The 27,618-nt window shown below is 40.9% G+C and overlaps 1 protein-coding gene across 13 annotated transcripts in view; it reads right to left on the bottom strand.

Moving 5' to 3' along the window:
- The window catches only part of ntrk2 (neurotrophic receptor tyrosine kinase 2), a 195,273-nt gene extending 167,942 nt beyond the window's left edge, over positions 1 to 27,331 (bottom strand). For 3 of the 13 annotated variants that reach the window (XM_062972030.1, XM_062972032.1, XM_062972033.1), the window contains exons 1-2: positions 26,936 to 27,081; positions 25,393 to 25,826 (exon numbers count right to left, since the gene is read on the bottom strand). In XM_062972030.1, coding sequence (XP_062828100.1) covers positions 25,393 to 25,619 — 227 coding nt within the window. In that variant the 5' untranslated portion in view covers positions 25,620 to 25,826; positions 26,936 to 27,081. Of the gene's footprint in view, positions 1 to 25,392; positions 25,827 to 26,720; positions 26,897 to 26,935; positions 27,145 to 27,257 lie in introns of those variants that run through there. The other 10 variants (XM_062972038.1, XM_062972036.1, XM_062972041.1 and 7 more) reach the window with 9 other exon arrangements.
- Between the last annotated feature and the right edge of the window lie 287 nt (positions 27,332 to 27,618).

Raw genomic sequence — 27,618 nt, 5'->3', positions numbered from 1 at the left:
AGATAACCAACATAGAATGAACATGTGTGGGACCTATGAGGAGCATGCAGTAAAATGAGTGAAAGAAAGTAATTTTAATACAGCTTATGTTACTACTAAGCCACGTAGTGCTTCTCTCTGAGGCACCCGTTTCTCAAAGGACTATATAGAAATAGAGAAACTAGCTAACAAATCTTGCCTTGGCAAAGTCCATGGAGAGAAAATGAACAATACCTTTCAAATGGCATGATGTCACTCATCAAATAGTGAACTATTTCTACATCAAATAATAATAAATCAAATAATAGTAAGTCATGTCAACATCAACATTGGAGCAGACTATCCTCAAACCAACCTCTCATCTTCTGCCAAGAGTCAGATAAATTCATCCATCTATATTCAGAGTACAAGTCATGAAATTTACTGCTCAGCACTCTTATTTTGGGTTACAAAGGTGTAATGTAATTGAATTCAAATTCCACATAGGTCTGTGGTCTCATAATTTAATAAGTATAGGAATCTTACGTACAGACATTTTAACATTTGAAGTAACAGTGGCAACTAAACGTTTCTAATATCCTCATAGGCTGCAATCTTACATTCATTTAGCTCCATGGGACATATTTCTGAGTAGATATGTATAGGGATGATCTATTAAATAACTTTTCAACTATCTCAAAGATAACGGTTTTGATTAAACCTTTAAATATTTTGGTAACTAGGAAAAAAATCTGAGCAAGTATGCAAACAGCAGAAATTACTAGAGTTAAATTACTCAAGCTTAACTGAAAATTAAACACCAGGAAAGATTTTTCCACATGGCTCCCACTGAGTAGCAATTCTATGAGATATTCTCTATAACTTGTATATAGCTTATTTTACTGATCTCATTCCCAAGACCATTCAAAGTTCTGCAATCTTAATTCTCTGTATATATATATATACTGCTAGATCCTGCTGTGAATAAAAAAGACGTTAAAAACTGGAATGGCAGATATAATTGGGAACAGACTGCTACAACATGAATTGGCATAACTGGCACCAGCCCTATTGCCAGCTTTTCTGCCACTTGTTCCAACAATTCTATAGACTACTGTAGAGATGAACCCTGCCTGGAAGGATTTTACCACTGCTGTGGGTTTGCGCCTGCGGCCCTCTGCTGCGTGTTTTGGAAAATGCATTGCTGACCAGCTTGATTTCATTTATGTATGTTGTATTGAACCTTGTGGAGATTTACACATGTTGCGATGAACTGATCTAAATAAGGGGACTGTAAAACGAAAAGCAAAATGTTTACATTTACACAGCAGACTAAACTACTAATCCGAAGAGAGTTTTGAAATATTGTATGTAAAATTATTTTTTTATTCAGAAATTGAGAAAGAAGAGTGGAACATATAGATAAACCTTGTAGGTAACAAAAGCATAGAGATGCTCTTATTCAGGATATTCAGTGTTGATCTTAAGGGGATGGATGGGTGTGTGTATATAGAAATAATGAAAATCACAAGATATCCAGAAACCAGATTTAAGCAAGATGGCTATAACCCATGTAATGAACGAATATGTAATCCATACATTACATTGATTATGAATAACAGAGAAAGGGAGGCCTTATTACCAACACGTTAGATACCAGGACAACTTTATTATAAGAGAGTGCCCAATTTTGGTTGCCAATGCTGAAAACAGCAAAGTGAAAAAGGCAATGATTCTTGAAGAAATAACTACTTTATACCATAAGTAGACTGCAGACATTGACAAGTGTATTTTGATTTTATTTTTTAAAGCAAGGCCTGGATGGTACTGAAGTGATACTAAAGTATAAAATAATACAATGGGGTAGGATACGGTTTTTTAAACTAAAATATTGCTATAATATAATTGAAATAATAACTCACAATAGAAGTATGTTTTAATACATTGAAGAAAGCTGAAAGTTTTGGGGGATCAAGCTATTAGAGCAGAGGTGAATGAAATATGGATTACAGGCCACATGTGCCCCTCGTCTCAGGGTCCTCCAACCCCCCCTTGAAGTTTTGTCATTTGTTTTTGTCTGATAAAGCCCTCCACTACCCTCTAGAGGCCACAGGGGCAATTTTACCATATTGTGTGGGACTTGGTTTTTTAGATCAAAGGGAAGCCTCAAATCAGAAGCAACTTCTCATCACTTCCTACATGAGGAAGTGTTTCTCCTGGACCAGGAGACCTTAAAAACATTGTGAAATTGCCACCCTGTGGGGAATGGGAGAAGGATTCAGCCAAAACAAAACAAAATGACCATAAGGATGTCTAGACCTCCCAAATTCAGCAGGGGGCAATGCTTTCCTCTAACCTCAAACTGCCAAGATTTCTATCATTTCTCATTACGTTCCTGCAACACACCTACATGCTGCAGCTGACACACTAACCTGTCACAACACAGTTTGAAAAGCTCTGGTTTCGATATGGGACATGCTTGGAAGACCAAGAGATGAAACAAGTAAAATTTAAGGCATCTTTCAGTGGACACTTGGCTGCATTCTCAGGGTATCAAGTTTTTCAGGAGCAAAGGAAGAATTCTCCCTAAGGGCACTGAAGGCTAGTGACTATATGGAGTTGAACTTGCCTCTCTCTTGAGCGATATTCTCTTGCCTGAGTAAATGGAAATTTTCTGATCTGTAAGCATTTTAATATCAGCATGCCACTTTTGCTCCACCTAACTGGTTTTGAAACACTATGGGTCAGTTCATATGGGTTAATTGGGGGCAGCAGGGCAGCCAATGATATGTGTAGCTATGAAATCCTATCAGATTGTGCCCTCCCCTTTTCTGTGAAATACTCCTGAGACAGAGCGGTTTGAAGCAAAGCTTCTCTGCTAACCAAAGGCTATTTTTTACCTCTGACAACTACTCTACCTTGATGATACTTATCAAACATTAATATTCCTAAAAGCGCTGACATTCTGAGGGCAATCTTCAAAAATATAATGTGTTCTGATCTAAGAAATAGCATTCCTTTTATTTAATATAATAGCCCTTATAACTTTCAATAATATCAGTCAAAGGTATGAGTGGATGTTGTAGTCATGTTGTAAGTCCTGATACTCATTTTACATGCCATCGTAAATGTCAACAACTCTGAGATCTAAAGCTATTGTAATCACCCAGCCATTACATATTTTAATTAATTTAGCTTTAGGCGAAACCTCAGCAATCTACAGTAGGAATGGATTGGGTATTCAGAAATTTTCTGGATGTGATCAACATTTGTTTCCAAACCACTTCAGAACAAGTGATGAAAAGAAAACAATGCTTAAAACATTCCTGCTGTGCTTCGCTTTGGTCTAGCGCCGATCCTTATTGGACAAGACGCTGCTCATCAGTGCATCTCACGGGATAAGGTAAGAAAAAAAATATTCCAGCTTTCAGATTGATCCACAATTAGCAGATCTTTGTAGTAGAAAATTTATTGATTAACCCTTAGGCCATATCACAGTACCAAACCAAACAAAAGGTCTTGATAAAACATTATTACCCTACATATAGTAAGTTAAATAAAGTATTTATAACAATCAGTAAATAAATATGATAAAACTGAATATATACCTCACATTTCCGTATCACCCCTACGATTTACCCCCATCAGCCCACATATGTGGTTCTCAGACGTACTGCTTTGCTTAAAAACAGAGCTGTTTGATATGTTATTTTGGGGTCTTGGCCACACATAAAATATGTTGTTCTGATGTGGGGTTCTCAATGATTTGTCTGTTTGATATTATATAAACCAAGGTACAAGTCTCTCACCTTCTGGTAGCAGATCTTTGTAACCACTGTCCCAGCCTCTAACTGGTTCTTGGGGCGCCTGTGTAGGCACTCCCAAAGAACTGGGTTCCTTTAATCCACATCCTAACTCAATTTAAACGGCTATATAGAACCACTCCTTATTCCTGCTAATTCACATCATTCTTGTCAATGCTGCACTTCTCCTGCCAGACCTTTCTCCACCGCTTTTTCTCAGCAATGGAATCTACACTCACATTATTTCTTCCCCTGTTTGCCAAATCCCCCAATTCCTTCTTATCCCTGCCAGTTCATGTTATCCTCAAAAAGACTGTTCCTCCTGCCACCCTCTCCTCTGCCACTTTTTGTTTACTTCTGATGTTAAATTATGTACTATTGCCTTAATAAATTTTCTGTCCCCAAAGTCATGAGAATGATTTTTTTTACATAATGCAGGAAGGCCAGAAAAGGAAAGTGGAGATTGAGGCAGGTGGGGGTAAGAATCCAGGCATACAGTTTGAGCTTTGTCAGTTGAGTCTGTACCTTTGTAGCAATTGGTATGAGAGCAAAGTGCATAGCAGTTTTTGTGTCTTGTAATGGGTGAAAATGCAGACGAGTCTGGAGCAGGGTCTTTCAGCTTCAAGAACTGTGAACACAGTGGCTCATCCCAGCCCGCATAGGAGATTCTGAGAGCTACACCACTACCACCCTCAAGCAAAGGATCCCAGACTTTCCTAGAGGACTGTTTGTCACATGTGACAATTGATGCAGGGTAGCAAGGAGCTGCCATTTTCTTTTCTCCTCCCACCAGCGGGTTTTTACAGACTTAGAGTAGGCAGAGCACTGATGTCATTTCGGTCTGCTTAGGGAGTATATATTTCCTTGCTCAGACTTGAACAGTCTTCCTGGTTGCCTACCCTCATCAATTTATAGTGTTCCGTTTCTTTTCATTACAACTTATAATTGGCATGTTGCGAGATCCAGTACAGGGGGCACAATCCTCATGGGGACTTAAGAGAGTAAAAACACAGACAGTTATACACAAATAAGAGGCACACGCCTGCTCTACCTGCTCTGGGTAAAGAGAATCAATGATTCTTCCTCCTTTACCTCCCAAACATATTTCACATAGTTTCACTCAATGCATACCACACATGAAAAATCCATCTGGACACATCAATTGGCTTGAGTTTTTATATATGTATACATTAATCTCTAAATTTTATCATATGAAACTCAAGAGATTTTTCCTCTATGTATTCACAATTGATTAGTTTTTCCAAAACTACCTTATGGCACATATAGCCATAAGCATTAATAACAACACTCAGTTCCTATATGTTAGAAAGGTTCTGGAATATGAACAAAACAACTAAAATTATTTATTTCATACTTTGGGACTGTTCAACGTAAGTTTGTGGAGCCCCCAGTGGCACAGTGGGTTAAAGCCTTGTGACTTGAAGGTTGGGTTGCTGACTTGAAGGCTGACAGGTTCAAATCCAACCCGGGGAGAGCGTGGATGAGCTCCCTCTATCAGCTCCAGCTCCATGCGGGGACATGAGAGAAGCCTCCCACAAGGATGGTAAAAACATCAAAACATCCGGGCATCCCCTGGGCAATGTCCTTGCAGACGGCCAATTTTCTCACACCAGAAGTGACTTGCAGTTTCTCAATAATCCAAGAAAGGAATTGTTTTTAAAACTGGAAACATGGCATGTTTATGGTCTTTTCATGACCTTCAAAACATTTGGTTAACAGAAATATGTCAACATATTTTTAATTCATGTTATTTTCCTGGCCAGACACCATCTACACTACACTACACTATTGAAAACTGCAAGGGCACTTTGAAAAACCAGCTGCACGCTACCATGGACTATTTAAATAAAAAGGAATAATCTACAATTTGGTGCAAGGTTTGTGGCTATAAAACCCTTTTTTATGGGGAACATATTTCCAAATACACACTTTCTGCAATCCTATTCGGGGGGGGGGGGGGGGGCAAATAGGAGAGACAACCTCTATTTTATATATAGTTCATCCTGCTGGAGAAAAGCGTTCTGAAATAAATGAATGATCAGCTAGTGCAATGTTTCTGAATTTCAGCTTAAGTTTCACCTCAGCTGTATTTGTGCCTCAGTTATTAAAAAATGGGAGGCACATATCATGAATAATTTAAAATATAATATAATATTGACTATATAGCATGTTCATTTCATTCAGAGTACAGAACAATCTGAAGGTTTAGAGTGTCATTGTAACAAATCTCAAGGAAAGTCCATGGACTTGAATACTGTCATGGAACCATCTACTGTATACCCATTCAATCAATAGGATTTATGTAACTGCTGACTCACCATTTTAGAATTGATTCAGCAGGTCTGCTCTGCTTGGGACTGTCAATAACATTCAAGCTATAGTTGTGCATTAGGAATTCGATTTTTTTTGTTATTACTTTTCATACACAAAGGATCTAACCCTCTAATTAAAAACTACTATATCACAAAGACATCAAAACAAAGTCTAATAGTGGAATTTATTGGGCAGAACTGCAATGATTACTTGGGAGACAGCTTTACTAAGCCACACGGTGCTGATTCTGTAAGTTCAGCTGATAAAATATTAATTTACCTTGACAGCTATTAATTGTGTGAATGTTATTGACATGCACATTTTTCTATTCCAAACAGAAAGTGCTATTTCGTAATATAAACAGGGCCAGCCAGAGTGGAGTTTTAAATATATATATACATATTTTTCTTAAATCAGAGCAAGAACCACAGTCCAGTCTTTAGAAAAGTATGCTTTTAGTTTATAGCTGCATTTCTTAACTAACAATATCTGCTGTTACATAAAAGTTATACAGTACATATTTAATATTTAAAAAATTCTTCCACAAATTAAATATTTCTTCTTTTTAAAATATATATATATATTATTATAGTATATGTCTCATATGACATAATACATTCTTTGCCATATTAATGTTATACATGTCTTGTAGTACTTATAGTATATTACCCTCTAGAATTCTAAAATTACCACCGCCTCAAATTAAAATAATTTTTTAAAAATTACTTCCAACGTTTTTGTTCAAAGTCATTTAAATGCGAATTTACTTAACATCCCATCATCATACTAATATATAAAGTTCTTTTTTCTACTTTAGAATTACTCTACAGCAGGCATTGGCAAACTTTTTTGCCTTGGGGCCACATTGTGGCTTCTTCCCAATTGCCCGAGACAGGGCTGAGAATCTATACCTCTCTTGAGGCACTTTTTGGGACAGAGGGCAGAGCTAGGGAAGGGGGCGAGGCCTCCTTCCAGAGCCTGAGACAGGGCTGAGTCTCTATACCTCTCCTGAGAGGCCTTTTAGGACTAAAGGACGAGTTTAGGGGTGGGGGCGGGGCCTCTTCCCAAGAGTGCGAGACAGGGCTGAGCCTCTGTATACCTCCCCTGAGGCGCTTGTTAGAACACATGGGCGGGGTATAGAGGTTCAGCCCCGTCAGGTACTTGGGAAAAGGCTCTGCCCCCTCCTCTAGCCCTGCCCTGCTGTAGGACAGGGATAGAAGCTCTGCCCTGCCTCAGAGCTCGTAACTCTGCCCATCCAAGTCCTGGATGCCTATTTGTGGCCTTGCCCACCTCCCCCTCCCCACCCTTGGACTAGGGGAGAGGCTCAGCCACGCTCTCTTGAACAAGAGCCACGCCCACCCCTCTAAGCCACGCCCCCCTTTCCAGGGAGCTCTGAGTAATATTTTTTTTCTGGAAAGGGGGCGGTAGGCCAAATAAGTTTGGGAACCACTGATCTAAACACTATACTGCTTTTGATGAAGCCCAAAATCCCATTGACTTTTAAAGCAGCTGCATCACATTGGTGGCTCATGTTCAATTTGTTGTCTACTAAGACTCCAAGATCTTTTTCACATGCACTGTTGTCAAGCCTGGCATCATCCATTCTGGATCTTTGCATTTCATTTTTTCTGCCTAAGTGTAGTATCTTACAATTCTCCTTGTAGAAATTCCTTTTGTTAGTTCTGGCCCAGCTCTCTAATCTGTTGAGGTGATTTTGAATTCTGTTCCTATCCCAATTTGGTGTCATCTGCAAACTTGATAAGCATGCCCTCTAAACCTTCATCCAACTAAAGATGTTGAAAAGCACAAGGCCTAGGACAGATCCCTGTGGCCCTCCACTAGTCACTTCTTTCAAGGATGAATATGAACCATTGGTAAGCATCCTTTGGGTTCGGTCGCTTAATCAATTACAAATCCACATAACAGTAGTACTGTCTAACCCACATTTTGCTAGTTTGTTTGCAAAAAGATCATGGGGGATCTTGTCAAAGATCTTACTGAACTCAAGATATGCTACATCCACATCATTCCCTGCATCTACCAAGCTTGTAACTCTATTAAAAAGAGAGATAAGGTTAGTCTGGCATGACTTGCTTTTGAGAAATCCATTTTGGCTTTTAGTGATCACAGCCTTCTATTCAAAGTGATTACAGATTGCCTCCTTAATGATCTGCTTGTGTCCTGCATTTGTGAGACCTCCTAGAGGTCTCACTGTATGTCCAAGCTTTTTTTTTTCGTGTCAGGAGCGACTTGAGAAACTGCAAGTCGCTTCTGGAGTGACAGTATTGGCCATCTGCAAGGACGTTGCCCAGGGGATGCCCGGATGCTTTGATGTTTTTACCATCCTTGTGGGAGGCTTCTCTCATGTCCCCGCAAGAAGCAGGAGCTGATAGAGGGAGCTCATCCACGCTCTCCCCGGGTTGGATTTGAACCTGTCAGCCTTCAGGTCAACAACCCAACCTTCAAGTCACAAGGCTTTAACCCACTACACCACCGGGAGCTCCATGTCCAAGCTGATACCATGGCATTTAGCAACAAGAAGTTGTAATGGGAGCCACAGGCCTCAGCACCTTTACTAAGAGGAATGACATGGAAGGTGCAACATAAATAATTCACCCACTTGTTTGTCATTATAACAGGCATTTTGCAAAGGCTATTATAATGAGATTTGTCCCATTGACCTGAACTGTTAGAAATAAAAATGTGATAATTCTGACATTCTACCACAAATTTTACAGCTGACAAAAAGGCTTAGCATCCCTTATCTAGAATTCCAAAATTGAAATACCCAAAAATCTCAATTTGCTGATGGACACCTTTGCATTCTGACTGTTCAATGTTTAATAAACAAAATTATTAAACGTATTATATAAAATTATTTTCAGGCAATATGTATAAACTGTATATGAAACATCAATAGTTTTTGGATTTAGACTTGGGCCCCATCTCCAAGATACTTTATGATTTATGTATATTCCAAAGATATTCAAAATTCTGAAAAAATTCAAACATCCAAAACCCAGTGATTCCAATAATTTTGGACAAGGAAGCTTCAACCTGTACTTTTTCTTTCAATATCACCATTATTTACTTCTGCCTGGAAACAGCAATCAATTTTGCTTCAGAGTGAAAACATGGCAGCAAAAAGTTGTGTGCATGTAGGTGACTTCCTCTTGGTAATAACTTGCAAAATTAAGCCAAATGAGTTACAAAATGTATTACTCAAAGTGAAACAACACAATTAATATCAGAATAACACTGTTACAGTCCAGTCTTCAACTGGAGGGAGAATTAATAGCATAACAGTTGTTAAAATGGAAAATTAATAACGGTAACACTGTCAGTGACTGCCACACCACCATTAGGAATTCCACATTGCACACCAAAGTATCAATCAATATGTTATCATGGCATAATGGTGGCAACCTACCAGGACACTCCCTAGAGGCCTCAGCATACATGCACTTGAAGTAGGGATTGTCAGAATACCCTACAAATATGTCCCAAAGAGGTAATCTTATAACTGCTCTAGATTTAGAGACAGCAAGGAAGCCAAAATCCAGCTTTCATCAGCTGGCACACTGCCTGAATAGGTGAAGCACCCTCCGTGGAGAGCCCTAACTGAAAAAAAGAGAAGGGAGGAATCCTTTCCTTATGTATTGGCAAGTGTTAAGTACTGGCCCCACAGGGTACCAGGAAGAGTTCAACAACCAAAATAATAGCAATGTTTTCAGTTGTTGCCTTCAATCTGCTCATTTCTCTGACTGGTAAGAATGTATTACTATTACCTTCCTAGTACTGTTGGACAGCTCCCTTGCTGGACAGTACTCTACCTGCCTAGCCTGATTCACACAATATTATTTATTTATTTATTTATTTTATATACTGCTCTTCTCCCCCAGGGGGACCCAGAGTGGTCTTACACAATGGCAGAATTAAATGCCACATATAATACAACATGTAGTAAAACCAAACATAAAACACAATTAAAAGCCAATACCCAAATAAAATACTGCCTGCTTCCAACAATTAAAACAATGTGACCATTATAACAGGGGCAGTTTCAAGCCAAAGTCAGAGCCAGCCCATGTTCAACTTAATATTAATTCACAGAATCCATCAGGTCATATCAACTCATATCTTAAGAGGGGCCAAAAGTTTGGTCCCACAGCCAGGACTTCAGCTGCTTCCTAAAAGACATGAGTGAGAAGGCTTCCCTAATCTCCCTTGGCAAGGAGTTCCACAGCCGCAAAGCCACAACTGAAAAAGCTCTGTCTCTCGTCTCCGCCAACTGCACCTGTGATGGTGGCAGGACCAAGAGCAGGGCCTCACTCAAAGATCTTAATCTGCAGGATGGCCCATAGGGGGAGATACGTTCTGGACCAGAGCTGTTTAAGGTTTTGTAGGCCACTCCCCAGTGGCGGAGTATGTAAAAGCACTGAGCTGGAGACCGAAAGGTCCCAGGTTCAAGCCCCGGGAGCGGCGGGAGCGGCCGCTGTTAGCTCCAGCTCCTGCCAACCTAGCAGTTCGAAAACATGCCAATGTGAGTAGATCAATAGGTACCGCTCAGGCAGGAAGGTAATGGCGCTCCATGCAGTCATGCTGGCCACATGACCTTGGAGGTGTCTATGGACAACGCCAGCTCTTCGGCTTAGAAATGGAGATGAGCATCAACCCCCAGAGTCAGACATGACTGGACTTAACGTCAGGGGAAACCTTTACCTTTTACTATTAGTTACCTAACACTGTACACCAGGGTACTTCTTTAAAAATCATAAAGAAACTGTTGTACAAATGAGACAGATTCCTATCCCTCCCCCCAAACATCCATAAAAAGTCAGAAAATGAGAGGAGCGGAGGGGAGTATAGGGCCATCCCAATTCCCTTTTCCTGTCGGGAGGCAAAACAGCAAATGTTTCTTCCCACTCACTTCAATCATGGTGCATGAGATGGAAAATCCCACAAGCCCCTCTCTCCAGTAAAATATCAAATTAAATAATAATTCACTGCCTTTCCATGACACCTGAATATATTGCCTACAGTGCACAATACAGCCTACCTAAAGCTAAGGCCAGCCTGGTAAGAAGAAACTGATGGGTGAGCAATAAATAAATAGCAATCCAAGCCAAAACTTTTTGTAAATTTAAGAGGAAACAGCAAGTATTGATCTGTCATTAGAAACGTATTCTGCTTTCTCATCCCAAGTGTAAGAGCAAAATGCACTAGTACCTGAAAGTGCATTAAAAGCACAGCATACTGCCTGCTTCCAAATATACACGGGTCCCTCATCTTGCCCCACAAAACAGAGCCACACAAATAATGAAAGTCTATTACTACTCTGAATTATCTGCAAATTATCTCAAGTATGCAGACACGAGAGATGATTTAGTTTGATTTTTTAGTTAGGTGCCTGTAGAATTCTCATAGGTCAGACCATGCTGGCTGCTTACTCATCAGTAAACATTGACCGTATTCTGAGCCGTATGGGAATGCAGCTTGCAGCTTGTTCAGGAGAAATAACTATATTCTCTGTACCAAGGCACATGATTCACTGTGAGAAGCAAGACAGCCTGCCTCAATCTCTCAGCTAATGCATTTCTACTTATCAGGCCCAAGGCTATGATTCAGCATAGGGCATTCATATTCCTCAGACTAATCATGAAAGACAAAAAGTAAAAAATGAAGAATATGAAACACTAAATGCTCTTCACCCTGCATTCTGTTGTGGTTTGTTTTTCAACTAGGAACTGGACTGTGCTGGGGGTGGGGAATGAGGATGGAGGCATAGGATCCTGTGTCATTATCAATAAGCAAGGAATCTGCAAACCTCTACATCCTGACCCTCTTGCCCTTCTGCAAATCCCCAGTGTTACAGAAGTCAGCAAGATTTTCTCCTAAATGAGGATCAAGTTCTCCTTTAAGCAGTCATTTATCATGACACAGAGGTTGTGCCACCTTGTCTTTTTTATGTACACAAAGCCTGACACTGTGTCTGACACCTAATAAACTAAGATTCTCTTAGTAATCTTGCTTTTTTCCAATAAGATCCTTTGATTCCTATAACCATAGAAACCTATTTATAGATGTAATAAGCTGTCATACTATAGGCAAACCACTAGTCCATCTCTAGACCCAAATTGTCAACTCTCACTGGCAGCAACAGCTTTTTAGCACTTCAGGCAGAATTCTTTATAGCCCTACAAGGCAATGCCTGTTATACCCATGTCACCTCTCATATAACCCTGCCTAGTTTACAATATCAGATGAGATCCAGTATGTTTAGGGCACTAAATGTTGTCACTGTTTTAAAAAGGCAATAGATGTTCAGGATCAAAAGATTTCCTTATTTCAGAGAACTGGGGCTTAGAAAAATTATTTCTGGACCACAAATCACACCACAAAAATAGTCAGAATGCCTGGGATACTCTGGGAGTAGGGTCTAGTACTGTGCAGTTCAGAATCTGAAAAAAGTTACTTGTTAGAACTACAGTTCCCAGAATCCCAAACCAGTATTGTCAGTGGCCATACCGACTGGGACATTCTGAGAGCTAAGTCAAGAATAGCAATGTTTCAAACTGTATTCCACAGATAAACACAGTGACAAAGCCACCTTGAATTCCACTGTTGGGTAAAAGGTAGGATATAAATAAAGAGATTGATTGATCTGTAAGTGACCCAAGACAGCAAGCAAGACTATTCCTAGTTAACAATCAATTACCGAAGCTTATGTGCTTGCTTAGCATGAAATCAAGTGTGCTTAGGGCACACCTTCCTCTGTTTTATATTGGCACAGATTTATTACAAACTTTTTTAGACTACAATTTTCCTCTTGCAAAGGAAGTGAAGTTGTGTAAAGGTGGCAGGATTTACAAAACAAATATTCACTTATTTGAGTGTTCTAAGATACTGCACTTAATAATGAATTAAACAAATAAAACATTCCTTAAAGGAAGGTTTCATACTTCACACAGGCAGATGAACTGTGCACAATGCTAAATGTCTCGTAAAACTTCTATACTCCTTTTCTTATGGAATTTAGCTGTTCAAGAAAATACATAATCAGTTCCATATCAAAATAGAAGAAAGGCTAGCAGGATGCCTTATCAACCATGGTACTGCAAAGGCATGGTCTTTTTCAGCATATTACTAGGGTTAGCACTTACTTGGAATATTCCTCTCTAGCTCTTTTCTACTTACTTTAGATTAGATAATTTTAAAGAGGAAATAATTGTTCCATTAGATAGCCATTCATCACACAGTGTTTCAGCCTGGTATAATGTGGTAGGATAAAAAAAATCCCTGTATAAACTGATACTTTGCAAATTTCTTTAGTCTAAGGTAAATGGACCATAATCTGGAAAATTATTTATTTGGAATAAAATTTTTAGAATTCCATAGCCACGCTGTAGCTGGGGAATTCTTGAAACTATGATCTAAAAAAAGTAACATGATCAGAACATGCAACCTGCCATCAACAATATCCTTATCATAACACTTATCTAGGCTTGCCCAATTATTACCCATTGGAGAAATAACGGCAATTTACTAAAACTCACAAACCCATCTCACTGAAAAATAACATATTCAGGAATCTAGAGATGGGAGTCATGCGACTATCCAGACATTGTTAGATTGCAAATCTGAGAGCTCCTTGTTATGAGACATGATAGAATTTACAGCCCAACAGCATCTGGAAGGTCAAATGTGCCCATCCCTGCTCAGATACAAGTTGTATTATCCAAAAGAAAACCCCACTCAACCTCAACATAATTTTCTATTGACACTGAAAGAAAGAAAGAAACAGACAAAAGAGTAGTAGTATTTAATGCCGTCTTCACTGTATTACACAAAGAACATAATGACCAAAATTTGGAAGAGTCCCAAGATATTAACAAGACAAAGCTTCACATCTCTCACAATGCAAGCTTACCAACTTCACTAAATAATTTATTCTTTAAATTGCACTGTGTGTGTTAGTTATTAAAAAGTCTGAAGTGTTTTATATAACCGCATTACAAATTTGTTTTGCAGTTGTTTTTTTATCTATATGCAATATACACAAACTCTCTCAGTGCCACTATGAAGTTTTTGAAAAGTTGCCGACTTTTTCTGGCATGCCATATGCATCTTTAAATAGCACATTTAATTTTAAACTTTGGTCATCTGAATAGTAACACTTCATTATAGTAATACTTTAATGTAAGAACAGCTAAATTTATCCACAGTGACATGAATCCTATTAGTTTGTCCTCATAACAACAGACCCACTGAATCAGTTGTAGAATGATGAGTCAATATATAGGTTAATCTCATTGATTCAAAGAGAGTACAACCAAGTCTTCAAATTTGAAGGGACTGGGGCACAGGACCGCCACAAAAGTGTAAAAATTACAACATTCCCAGATTACCAAACACACATACTATGGGTCTAAAATTCCTAGCTGCAACTGCAAAGATATCCTTCAGTGTTTCTTGAGAAGAAAGAAGAAAAAGACTGCAGTATTGAAGGAGATTTCTGCAGCAGACACAGCTGGGTCAAGCCAGCAACAGCAGGACAACTCATCTTTCTCTTCTTCTCTGTGTCCTTTTCCACCAACAACCCCCTCTCTGACACCTCTTTGGTGTCAAAGAGGCAAAGGGAGTGTTATGGCCAAAGGCAGCAAAAGGAATAATAGACTGTTGGTGGGAAAGGAGATAAAGATGACAAGGAAAACGAGCCACTGTCAAGCTCCAGTCCTGCAAGCTCCCCCAGATCTAGGGCCTCTTTTATGGTCAGATTTTGCACCAATGGTGGCAGTGGCTCTTCTTCCACTTCATCCTTCAGACAGTCTGGACCTGTGCCTCCCAACTGCTCCCTTCACCTGCAACTTGCAAAGTCTTGGAAATCAGAAATGAAAACAGTCCTGTAAAGCAAATGGGGGAACAGAAACAGCAGGAGGAGAATGAACAGGAGACAGGGAGGCAGGGTCAACAGCCCTCAGAAGGAGCTCTCATCACTACTCGCTGTCATTATAGTACTATCACCATCACTACTACCACCACCACCACCACTACTACTACTACAACTAACTGGGCCATAGGAAATGAGAGAACAAAGCTAGCATGTATAGCATGAACTACCTGTTGTAGAAGGCTCAGTGTTAAGTGCAATGGAGCTGCTACTTAAACTAGTTAAGCAGCAGCTACACTGCTAGTTAAGTATCGGGTGCAAGTTCACAAATAATCAAATATACAGAAGATAAATCCCAGAAGGTCAAGGGCCAACTGTATTTAGTTGGGGTTGAACTATAAAATTCAGTTCAATATATTATAGTATGCAAGAAAATAATTTAGTATAAGCAATGCACTCATGACCTCCAAAGCGTTGCAAGCTGTGGACAAAGGGAGTACAGTGGAGTCTCACTTATCCAACATAAACGGGCCGGCAGAATGTTGGATAAGTGAAAATGTTGGACAATAAGGAGGGATTAAGGAAAAGCCTATTAAATGTCAAATTGCATTATGATTTTACAAATTAAGCACCAAATTAAGCACCATGCTTTACAACAAATTGACTGAAAAAGCAGTTCAAAACACAGTAACGTTATGTAGTAATTACTGTATTTACGAATTTAGCAACAAAACATCGCAATATATTGAAAACATTGACTACAAAAACACTGACTATTAAAAGGCAGACTGCATTGGATAATACAGAATGTTGGATAAGTAAAGGTTGGATAAGCGAGACTCTGCTGTAATTGCAACAGCTCCAGTGGTTGTCAGTGTGTTTCTGGGCACAATTCAAAGTATTGATTACAACCAGTTCAGGTCTAAGTTATTTGGCTGATCATATCTCCCAGTATGAACCTACCTGGGCTCTGAGATCATCAGGGAAGGCTATACTCTCAGTCCCACTACCATCGCAAGCATGGTTAGTGGGTACATGACAGGGGGCCTTCTCTGTGGCTACCCCTCAACTCTGGATCTCTGTCTAGAGAAGCAGAATCCAGAATGGCCCCCTCCCTGCTATCCTTTAGCAGCAGACTAAAACAGTTTTATTCAAGCAGACGTTAAAAGAACAAAGTCCTTAAGGGTGAGATAGGGGAGTGTTGTAGGATTGTGACTATTATTTATTTATTTATTTACCCCATTTGTACCCTGCCTTTCTCCACCCTAGAAGGGACAAGGTGGCTTACACATGCATTTGTTCAATACCTTCAGAACACATATGAGACATAAGTTTAAAATATTCACAAATTAAAATTCATACAATGACATTAACACCTTACAATCAATTAAAATCATGCCATCCAAAAATCATAGTCTAAAGCAGTGGTTCCCAAACTTATTTGGCCTAATGCCCCCTTTCCAGAAAATATATTACTAAGCGCCCCCTGGAAAGGGGGGCGTGGCTTAGAGGGGTGGGTGTGGCTCCTGCTCAAGAGGGCAGGGCTGAGCCTCTCCCCTGGTCCAAGATGCAGGGCTGGGAGGGGGAGGGGGAGATTGGCAGGGCCACAAATGGGCGGCCAGGGCTGGGACGGGCAGAGTTACGAGCTCTGAGGCAGGGCTGAGCTTCTACCCCTGTCATGCGGCGCCTGCCAGGACACAGGAGGCGGGGCTAGAGGGGGCAGGGCCTGAACTTCTATCCCACGCCACTGTGTTCTAACAAGCGCCTCAGGGGAGGTATACAGAGGCTCAGCCCTGTCTTGCGCTCTTGGGAAGATGCCCCGCCCCCTTCCCTAACTCTGCCCTCTGTGTCCCAACAGGCGCCTCAGGAGAGGTATAGATTTTCAGCCCTGTCTCAGGCTCTTGGGAAAAAGCCATGGCCACTCCTCTAGCTCCGCCCCTTGTGTCCTAACAGGCGCCTCAGTGGCTCAGCCCTGTCTCCGGCACTTGGGAAGAGGCCCTGTCACTTCCCTGGCCCCGCCCCCAAATGCATCTGTGGCCATCACCGTCCCCCTGGATCGCTGAAGCGCCCACCAGGGGGCAGTAGCACCCACTTTGGGAATCACTGGTCTAAAGCCAGTCCATGGCCATTGCACATATTACATATCTATTATTGCACTACGTTCTCATCCAAAAACTTGATCCCAGAGCCAGGACTTCACTTTCCTTCTGAAGGCTAGGAGGGAGAGGGGCCAATCTTATATCTCTAGGGAGGGGGTTCCACAGCCCAGAGGCCACCACCGAGTAGGTCCTGTCTCCCGTCCCTACCAGCTGCACTTTTTAAAACAGCTTTAAGTGTTTTATGGGATTTTAATTTTAATGAATTGGTTTGTTTAATTCCATTTTAATATTTGTATGTCGTGGATTGTTAACTGCACTTTTAAAAAAATATTGTGAGGCACTTTGCATCTTAATCGAGATAAAAGCAGGACATAAGTACAATAAAAACCAACAAGATCACATTTGGATGTAATATTAATCAAGAAACTTAAAGAGATTCACTGAATTTTGTCATTAATACTTCAACTTTGGAAATCCTGGCCCGAAACTTTTTCATTTCAGAATGCTTCTATGTAAATTCTGCATTTTTCTGTCACACCATCCTCTGCTTTTTATTTACAAGCTGCAGCTATGCAAAGACTACATTGGTTTCTCTACTTCTGCCTCTATGTAAAGTCTGGAAGATATGTGTAGCTAATAACTTGAAACAATCATGCCAGAAGTAGGTGATGGTACATTATGCTTACTGCTTGTAAGAGTAGCAACTTGAGAAAATGTTTTCCAAGCCCTCACCAAAACTCCATGGAACAGAATCAAATAAAATCTCATTATATTTGTAGTAACACATCTCTAATATTCATTAAAATTGGCAAGCAACTCTTAAGAGGAAAAAAAAACTCCCACTTAAAAATGATACTGTGAATAAAAAATAATTTCCCCATCTATATTAGTAAGTCCAAATCCAAACCACATAAAGACAATGTATGTTTTTCCTTCTAAAGAGTTCTGGGTTAATTTTGTGTGGCAGGAGAAATTTATTTTAGCATTTGATATAAATAATGCTGCAGCATCCTATACATTACACAGTACTTCATACTCTGTAAATAGACCACTACCTACCTATTAATCTGAGCTGATTTAAAACTCTTCCCTCTCACCATCAAAAGGCCAAATGCACTGAACCTTCCCCAGCAACTCTACAAGCAAGATCTTGAATTTTCCCTAAATCCACTACGTACAATTATTTACACCCTAAATGACTATTGATTGAATTTAATTTATTTACTGTGTTGGTTTACCACCTCTCAGTCCTCCAGTGATCCCAAAACAAGGCAAACCAATTAAAAACATTTTAAAGCTGATTCTTTAAAGTTGTAAAAAAGTATGCAGATCAGATGAACATGCAATAAAATGTGACATCAATCTTGAACACAGTTTTTTAAAAATACTATCACTATAAGCAAACAATCACACATTTAGAGTTGAAAGGCATGAGAATTTCTCTAGCTTACAACTGTAGGGTGTGTTATAAGAAAATAATGAATAGAAAAAAGAATCTGTTATTTTTATAGCTCAGTGAATTATCATACAAAATATTACACTCGTAGCATTCTCACTGCATGTTGTTACGTAATTTTCTATACAACATTACCACTGTTTGTTTAATTAAGGTATAGGTGGTACACAGACATTGTACAAGAAGCAATTGTGTGCTTAATTAACACCGAGTGTTGATGAACAGCCTTCAACTATTCATCTCTTTATCATCAAGGCCCATTTTAGTATTTCACATCTGAAATTTGTGCACTAAGTTCCCCTGGGAAATCAGTCGTCTTTTTATGAGAGGACTTAGCACACAATGTCATAGAGAAAAGCACAGTTTGTGGTCTCGAGACACATCAAAATCAAATGATTAAGTGGCAGTAACATGGGGGTAGGGGTGGGGGGTGTACTACTAACAAATTTCAGAAATGCAAAGCAGATATAAATCCAACTTCATAAATAGTTATATGGTTTCCCTTCAGATTTGAGATAAAATAGCCAAAGGGCATAGAAGAGGACAGTTTTCAATAAGAATGCTTGATTAGATCTCTGAAAGTATTTAATGTCAAATCAATGTTGCTTATCTCAGCAATGAACTTAAACACATTAACACAAACATTCACTGTCACAAGTTGATCGTGCGCTTTTTAATCTCAAGCAAAGAGCTTCAAATAATAGGCCCTTCAAACAATATCCAAGAAAATAACATCTCTTTCTGGCATACACAGAAACAGGAAACCACATTAAACTGCTTAAAGCCGACCGAAGAATTAGTGTAATATTGTCCACATGGATTCTTCAGTTTAAAAAGCAATATTTTGGGTCCTTTTTAAATGAAATATTTTGCTCACAACAATGCAGCAAAAATGGTCTTTATTAACAATCTTTACACCCCTGACTTCTATTATTACCTCTGACTAACTTTGGCTACCTATTTTGGAAAACATGAGGCCTGGGCTGATTAAACATTATATATCAAAGAAGAAGTTAGTAATCTTGAGGTACAATTGACAGTCTTGGCATCAAATAAAATAACCCTGTGACTGTAATATGTTAAAATGACTCATTTTGGTAAAATATCATAACAATAAGAACCATAAAAGGGTGTCTCTGGTGCTTTGAACTTGCCCCTCCCTTAAACTCTATCTTCTTGATGCTATCACTTCACCTCACTACCATGTAGAACCAGCTTTCTGTAGATCAAAAGAGCATGTCAAAAATTTTGCATGCTATCATTCAAAATTCTGGATACTACTCTATCACATTAGAAGAGGAAGAGAATACTGTATTCCCAATGCCCCATTAAAATCAAATGCAAGAATAAAAAATTAGAATAGGATATGTTTTCTTGAATTTGTAACACTATGTTGGTACCGTAGTCACTTGATATATCTAATATATATCTGTGAGGGACTTTTGTTTAGCCCAGCTAGATTGAGGAGGAGGAGATAAGGGTCCTTCTGATAAGTTATATCAGTTGCCGGAACAGCATTATTCCACCTTCAAGTGTTTCATGCTCCTACTCCCAAAAGACCAGATGTACAGAAAGATTTAAGGATAGATCTTTCTGTTCATAAAGGCTATCATATCCTCACTAAAGCTAACATTAGAAAATACCAGTTGTCTATCACAGGTAAAGGGGAAACTGGTAATTCCTTACAGGTATTGCTAATATATATCCAATTCCTTGCAAATCTGTGAGCAACAGAATCTCAAGAACAAGAAAATATGCAATTCATGCTATTCAAAGAAACACAAACAACTGGTCAATTCTGTAAAGGAGGAAAGAATCCTGCATACATTCCTAGTCTGCAAAAATAAAGACAAACCAAATACACTGTATTAGCATACTGCTGGAGAGGACGTATCACCTGCACACAACTACTTTACATTTTTCCTTATCTGCCACATTTCCCCTTATTTGCAGAACCACAGCACTTTGTGAAAGGCAATGATAAAGCAGGAATGTAAAAGTTATCCAGCCTCTCTCCGGCAAAATCTGACTGCAGGTTTGTAACAGAACACTATTCCTGTACTAAAACCAACACGCATTTTGCTTTATTGCTTTATCATCTAGTTTATTCCCAGGAAATTGAACTATGGGCAATTAAGATTTATAAGCTAAATGCTTTCAAAATTATATCTTAGGGAAAGTCAAATCTAAATTAGATCAGCCCAGGCTTTTAGGCTTCCAGCTTGTTCTCTTTCAAGTGTACTGCCATATAGAGAACATCTCCTCTTACACATCCTTTCCAAAACATCTCTAGACTACTGCCTTGAAGCAGGATCTCCTTAGGAAGACTCTATTGGCCTACTGCTGTTACTATTTGCAGCCCACCTCACCCCACCCCATACATAGACATGGCCTGAAATGTTTTGGTGAAGCTCAAAGAGTCACTAAATATAGACCAAAAGAATGAGGTGTATATATATTTTTAATTAAATGAAATCTTCTTATCATCACAGAGGTAAGCAGCTCAAAACACAAGGATGCCCTCCTCATCTCAGATTCTGCTGCTATGGCCTGTTAGATATCAGCACCCAAGCTGTAGCTGTTCGTCGTGTGCTCTCAAGAGGAATCATAAATGTTGAACAGATACAGACTTCTGATCTCAACATGAGAATGCAAACTATAAACAACTCAGGGCAGACAAGAACAGACGTTTAATAATCATTCTTGTCTGACAGCTATGTTTCTATTGATATTATTTTTTTTAATTAAAATATGAGAATATACACATTTTTGGCTTTCTAAATTTGCATTCTGCAAAGCATGAGCTATGGTTGTTCTGAAATAACAACAAATAACAACAAACTTTACAATTTATGTACTGTGCAACTTATTTAAGTGGTTCCTTTAAAAAACATACAAGGTGGGCCAAAAGTCATGAAGGAGCCCTATATATAATATACATGATATTGGATGCCATTTGCAAGATTTGATTTCTCACATGTAATGGAAACAGTATTTTAAAAATTGATTTTTCACAGGCCATGTAAATCTATTTCCTATATACACTGCATATAACACTGTGGTATTGTCAATAAAAATAAAGAATAAACGAGTTATTAAGTATTGAAACCCCTTTATGACTTTTGTGCTACCCTTACGTTATGGGACTGTAACATCAGTGGATGTTGATATCCACAGGGTGTGTGTGTGGGAGATCCATAGCATACCAAGGGCCCACTGTATCTAACTTTCTACAGAAAAATTACAAATTTAATAATGCACTTCTTTTAAAAAGGTTTAGCATACAGACACTTACATCCTATATAAGTCATCTAGAGAGATAGCTTCATAGGTATTTTTTGTTTTTTGTTTACAATATCATAGCATTATATACAGCATGTATAGAAAATACATTTATATTTAATCTTGCTGTAATTTTTGCATATTGATATATTTTAAATTGTATGCAAATGCTTTTATGTTAAGCTGCTTTGAGTCCCCTTCGGGAGAAATAAAGCATGGTATAAATAAATATAGCAACAATAATAATAAATCTTGTAAATGCCATCCAATACCACAGCAACATATACAGGATATATGGGACTAAACTGAATCCATTTTTATGGATTTTAACAGTGATTTTAAAAAAATAGCATTGATATTTAATTGTTTTTTAATGTTTGTGTATTTTAATTGTTTTTAAATGCTTTTAATATAAGCCATTCTGCAGAGAAAAAGTGGGCTATAAATAAACATAAAACATAATAATAATAATACATGATGTGTGAAAAAAACCAAATCTCACCCAATATCATAACAACCTATGCAGTATATATATATCAGGCATGGGCAAACTTTGGCACTCTAGGTATTTTGGACTTCAACTCCCACAATTCCTAACGGCCTACCAACTGGATTGCTATGAGTTTTCCAGGCGGTATAGCCATGTTCCAGAAGCATGCACTCCTGACATTTTGCCCACATCTATGGCAGGCATCCTCAGAGGTTGTGAGGTCTGTTGGGAGTGAGGCAAGTGGGTTTATATACTGCGCAATGTCCAGGGTGTCTGCTTGAGGCAAGAGTGAATGTTGCAATTGGCCACCTTGATAAGCATTGAATAGCCTTGCAGCTTCAAAGCTTGGCTGCTTCCTGCCTGGGGGGGAAATCCTTTGTTAGGTGGTGTTAGCTGGCCCTGATTGTTTCATGTCTGGAATTCCTCTTTTTTAGTGTTGTTCTTTATTTACTTTCTTGATTTTAAGAGGTTTTTTTTTAAATACTGGTAGCCAGATTTTGTTCATTTTCATTGTTTCCTCCTTTCTGTTGAAATTGTCCACGTGTTTGTGGATTTCAATGGCTTCTCTGTGTAGTTTGACATAGTGGTTGTTAGAGTGGTCCAGCATTTCTGTGTCCCCAAATAATATGCTGTTTCCAGGTTGGTTCATCAAGTGCTCTGCTATGGCTGACTTCTCTGATTGGATTAGTCTGCAATGCCTTTCATGTTCCTTGATTCGTGTTTGGGTGATGCTGCATTTGGTGGCCCCTATGTCTGCCTGAGGCAAGTGTGAATGTTGCAATTGGCCACCTTTTTTAAAAATCATGTCAGAAGTGACTTCAGAACATACAGCAAGTCACTTCTGGTGTGAGAGAATTGGCCGTCCACAGAGACGTTGCCCAGGGGACACCTAGATGAGTTACCATCTTGCTGCGGGAGTCTTCTCTCATGTCCCCACAATGCTAGAGCTGACAGATGGGAGCTCACCTCGTCTTGCTAGTGGATTCGAACTGGCACCCTTCAGGTCAGCAACCCAACCTTCGAGCCAGCAGTTCAGCCAGCACAAGGGTTTAACCCATTGCGCCACCTTGATTAGCACTGAATGTTTTCCTTTGATATCGATGTACAATAGAGTCTCGCTTATCCAACATTCGCTTAACAACGTTCTGGATTATCAAACGCAGTCCGCCTCCCGCCCGGATCCACAGCTGTTTCTCTAAGCAGCAAGGACTGAACTTTTTAAGGATTTAACTTCCGACAATGTTGTTACTGAAAGTTCATTTTATGCAACTCTATCTTCATTTGTAGTCAATTTGTTAGTGGCCAATGTTTTTTTAATCGATGTTTTCAATACATTGCGATGTTTTGGTGCTAAATTTGTAAATACAGTCATTACTACATAACGTTACCGTGTATTGAACTGCTTTTTCTGTCGATTAGATGTAAAACATGATGTTTTGGTGCTTAATTTGTAAAATCATAACGTAATTTGACATTTAGTAGGTTCTTCCTTAATCCATCCTTATTATCCAACATTTTCGCTTATCCAATGTTCTGTCAGGCTTGTTTATGTTGGTTAAGTTAGACTCTACTGTATCTGTATTTATTGCACCGTATGTACTGTTACATTACAAGTGCTTGCAAGCCTACCCGAGGCCCTTTTAGGACATGGTGGCAAGGTAGAAATAAAGTTTATTTTTATTCTTATTTATTGAATGGCCTTTCAGTTTCAAAGTCTGGCTGCTGGGAATTGTGAGAGTTGAAGTCCTAAAAAAACCTGAAGGGTGGGCCGAAGTTTGCCTATGCCTGATATATAGAGATATATGGGTTGTTGTGCATTTTTCCAGGCTGTATGGCCGTGTTCCAGAAGCATTCTCTCCTGATGTTTTGCCCACATCTATGGCAGGCATCCTCAGAGGTTGTGAGGTATATTGGAAAACTGAGCAAGGGAGGGTTATATATTTGTGGAAGGTCCAGGGTGGGAGAAAGGACTCTTGTCTGTTGAAGGCCAGTGTGAATGTTGTGATTAATCACCTTGATTAGCATTAATGGCCTTGCATGTGAACAATTTCAACAGAAAGGAGGAAACCATGAAAATGAACAAAATCTGGCTACTGTACCAGTATTAAAAAAAAAATCTAAAATCAGAACAGTAAATAAAGAAGAAGACTCTGAAAACAGAGGAATTCCAGACATGAATCAATCAGGGGCAGCTAACACCTCTGAACAAAGGATCCCCCCAGGCAGGAATGAAGCTTGCAAGGCCATTAATGCTAATCAAGATGTGTTGTCAAAGGCTTTCATGGCCGGAATCACAGGGTTGTTGTGTGTTTTCAGGGCTGTATGGCCATGTTCCAGAAGTATTCTCTCCTGATGTTTCTCCCACATCTATGGCAGGCATCCTCAGAGGATACTTCACAACCTCTGAGGATGCCTGTCGTGTTCCAGAATGCTTCTGGAACATGGCCATACAGCCCGGAAAACACACAACAACTCTGGGTTGTTGTATGTCTTTCGGACTGTGTGGCCATATTCCAGAAGTATTCTCTCCTGACATTTCGCCCACATCTATGGCAGGCATCCTCACCCATACCTCACAACCTCTGAGGATGCCTGCCATAGATGTGGGCGAAACGTCAGGAGAGAATGCTTCTGGAACATGGCCACACAGCCCGAAAGACATACAACAACCCTGTGATCTCGGCCATGAAAGCCTTCGACAACACACACAACAACCCTGCTAATCAAGATGATTAATCACAACATTCACACTGGCCTCGAACAGACAAGAGTCCTTTCTCTCACCCTGGACTTTCCACAGATATATAAACTTCCCTTGCTTAGCTTTCCAATATGCCTCACAACCTCTAAGGATGCCTGTCATAGATGGGGGCGAAACGTCAGGAAAGAATGCTTCTGGTACACGGCCATACAGCCCGGAAAATGCACAGCAACCCAGTGATTCCGGCCATGAAAGCCTTCGACAACATACAGAGATATATGTTTGGTCCACAAAACAGCGTCCCTTGTACCAAAAGGCCTCGAAGGGCAGCGAGGGCGGGCAGCCTCAAGGTGAGGGTGGCGGGGAAGGCGCTACTCACATGTCGGCGATTTTCTCCCGCTCGCTCCGCTTGCCCAGCACGGGGAAGGAGCGCAGGCTGGGCGCCGGCTCGCTGCACCAGATGCGCTCGGGGCTGCAGGCGCACGGGGCGGGGCAGACCGAGGCCGAGGCCAGCGGGGCCCTCCAGCCGCCCAGCAGCACCAGGCAGCCCAGGCCCCACCACAGAGGGGCCTCCGTCCGCCGCCGCGTCCTTGGCCGGGCCCCCATCACCACCGCGGCGGCAAGCGGCTCCTCGCTCTCGCCCGCTTTCTTGCCTCCCTTCCTTCCTCGCTCAGTCCAGTCACGCAGCGGGCATCGCTCGCCTCCTCTCCTCTCCTCTCCGTCTCTCTCTCTCCTTCTTCGTCTCGCCTCACCCTCCAACGGCAGCGTCCTCTTCGCTGAGCCGGTGCAGCAGGGAAAGGAGACCTTCGGAGGCTGCAAAGGAAGAAGCGAGAAGGGGACGATGGCTGGGTCCAGCAAGGGCTCCTCCCGCTTTCCTCTCCAGCGCCTTTCCCTACTCCCCACCCGGCCGAAAGGGGGCGCTCGCATGCAGCGGAGGCTAATAAGAATACTATTACTGTATTATTATTATCATTATTATTATGGCGCCCTCTGTGGCGCAATGGGTTAAACCCTTGTGCGGACAGGACTGCGGACCGAAAAGCCCGGGGTTCGAATCCGATCAGCTCCCGCTCCCATGCGGGGACATAAGAAAAACCTCCCAGAATGATAGGTAATTTTTTTTAATCCGTCCTAGCAGACGGTCAATTCTCTCACACCAGAAGGGTTAAACCCTTGTGAGGACAGGACTGCTGACCAAAAGGTAGGTTGGGGGTTCGAATCCGGTCATCCCCATGCAGGGGATGGTAAAATATCAAACACCCCCAGGGTAACGTCCTTGCAGACGGCCAATTCTCTCGCAACAGAAGGGTTAAGCCTTTGTGAGGGCAGGACTGCTGACCAAAAGGTAGGTTGGGGGTTCGAACCCGGTTAGCTCCCCATGCAGGGACATAAGAGAAGCCTCCCACAAGGAGGATAAAACATCAAACATCCCCTGGGCAACGTCCTAGCAGACGGCCAATTCTCTCACGCCAGAAGCGACTTGTGGGCAACGTCCTAGCAGACGGCCAATTCTCTCACGCCAGAAGCGACTTGTGGGCAACATCCTAGCAGACGGCCAATTTTCTCACGCCAGAAGCGACTTGCAGCTTCTCAAGTCGGAAAAATATAATAATAATAATAATAATAATAATAATAATAATAATAATAATAATAATGGAAAGCATAATGATCATGATGGTGGTGATGCCCCCATTCCCCCATCTCTACCTTTCTTGCGTCCAATGTGCGTAGGGAAAGAAAACAACCCTTTCCTTTCCTCGCTCCGCTCAGCCCTCTCTCTCTCTCTGCCACCACTGAGGGAATGATGGGGAATAATTTGGGGAGGGGAGGGGAGAGAAGGGAAGGGAAAGGTGCGCGCGCCCCCGTCTCGTGCCCCCCCCCTCCCGCCAAGATTCTGGCGCACGCCTTCCCTCGCCTCGTACCTTTCCGCCCGCCACGCGCCACCAACCAACCAACCAACCTCCGCCTCGCCCTCCTTGCCTTGCCTTTCCCTTCCTCTTCCTCCTCCTCCTCCTCCTTCTTCTTCTCCTTTCCCGCTCGCCCAGGAGAGCAAGGAATAAAGCGCCCTGAGCCCCAAAAGCCCGGGGGCTGCCACCAGCGAAGTGACGTGGGCCTGACGCAAGGAGGAGTCGAATAATTATTCTCTCTCTCTCTCTCTTCCCCCTCCCTTTCCTCTCTCTTATATATATATACATACATATACACACCTTAAATAAATAAATAATAAACACACACACCACGTACCCGGCCTGCAATAAACACCCAAGCGATAGAGTGTGGGCAAAAGGAGATGAGAGTGAAGCCTCTCAGAAGCAAAACACCTCACAGCACGCCAACCCAAAACCCCCTGCGCTTGGTTATGCTTTTAACCCTCTCCCTAATTCGCTGTTCAAATCACCGCAGGAGAGCCTCGGTTCTGATGAGGGAGCACGCCGTCTTCGCATTGGATGGCCAGACAATTTGTTGTCGAAGGCTTTCGTGGCCGGAATCACTGGACTGCGGTGCGTTTCCCGGGCTGTACGGCTGTGTTCCACAAGCATTCTCTCCTGACGTTTCGTCCGCATCTATGGCAAGCGTCTTCAGAGGTTGTTAGGATGCCTGCTGT

The sequence above is a fragment of the Anolis carolinensis genome, chromosome 2 (genome assembly GCF_035594765.1).
Source record: "Anolis carolinensis isolate JA03-04 chromosome 2, rAnoCar3.1.pri, whole genome shotgun sequence".
Classification (NCBI taxonomy): Eukaryota; Metazoa; Chordata; class Lepidosauria; order Squamata; family Dactyloidae; genus Anolis; species Anolis carolinensis.
The sequence above is the reverse complement of the archived record's forward strand: the minus strand, read 5'-3'. Positions and strand labels throughout refer to the sequence as shown.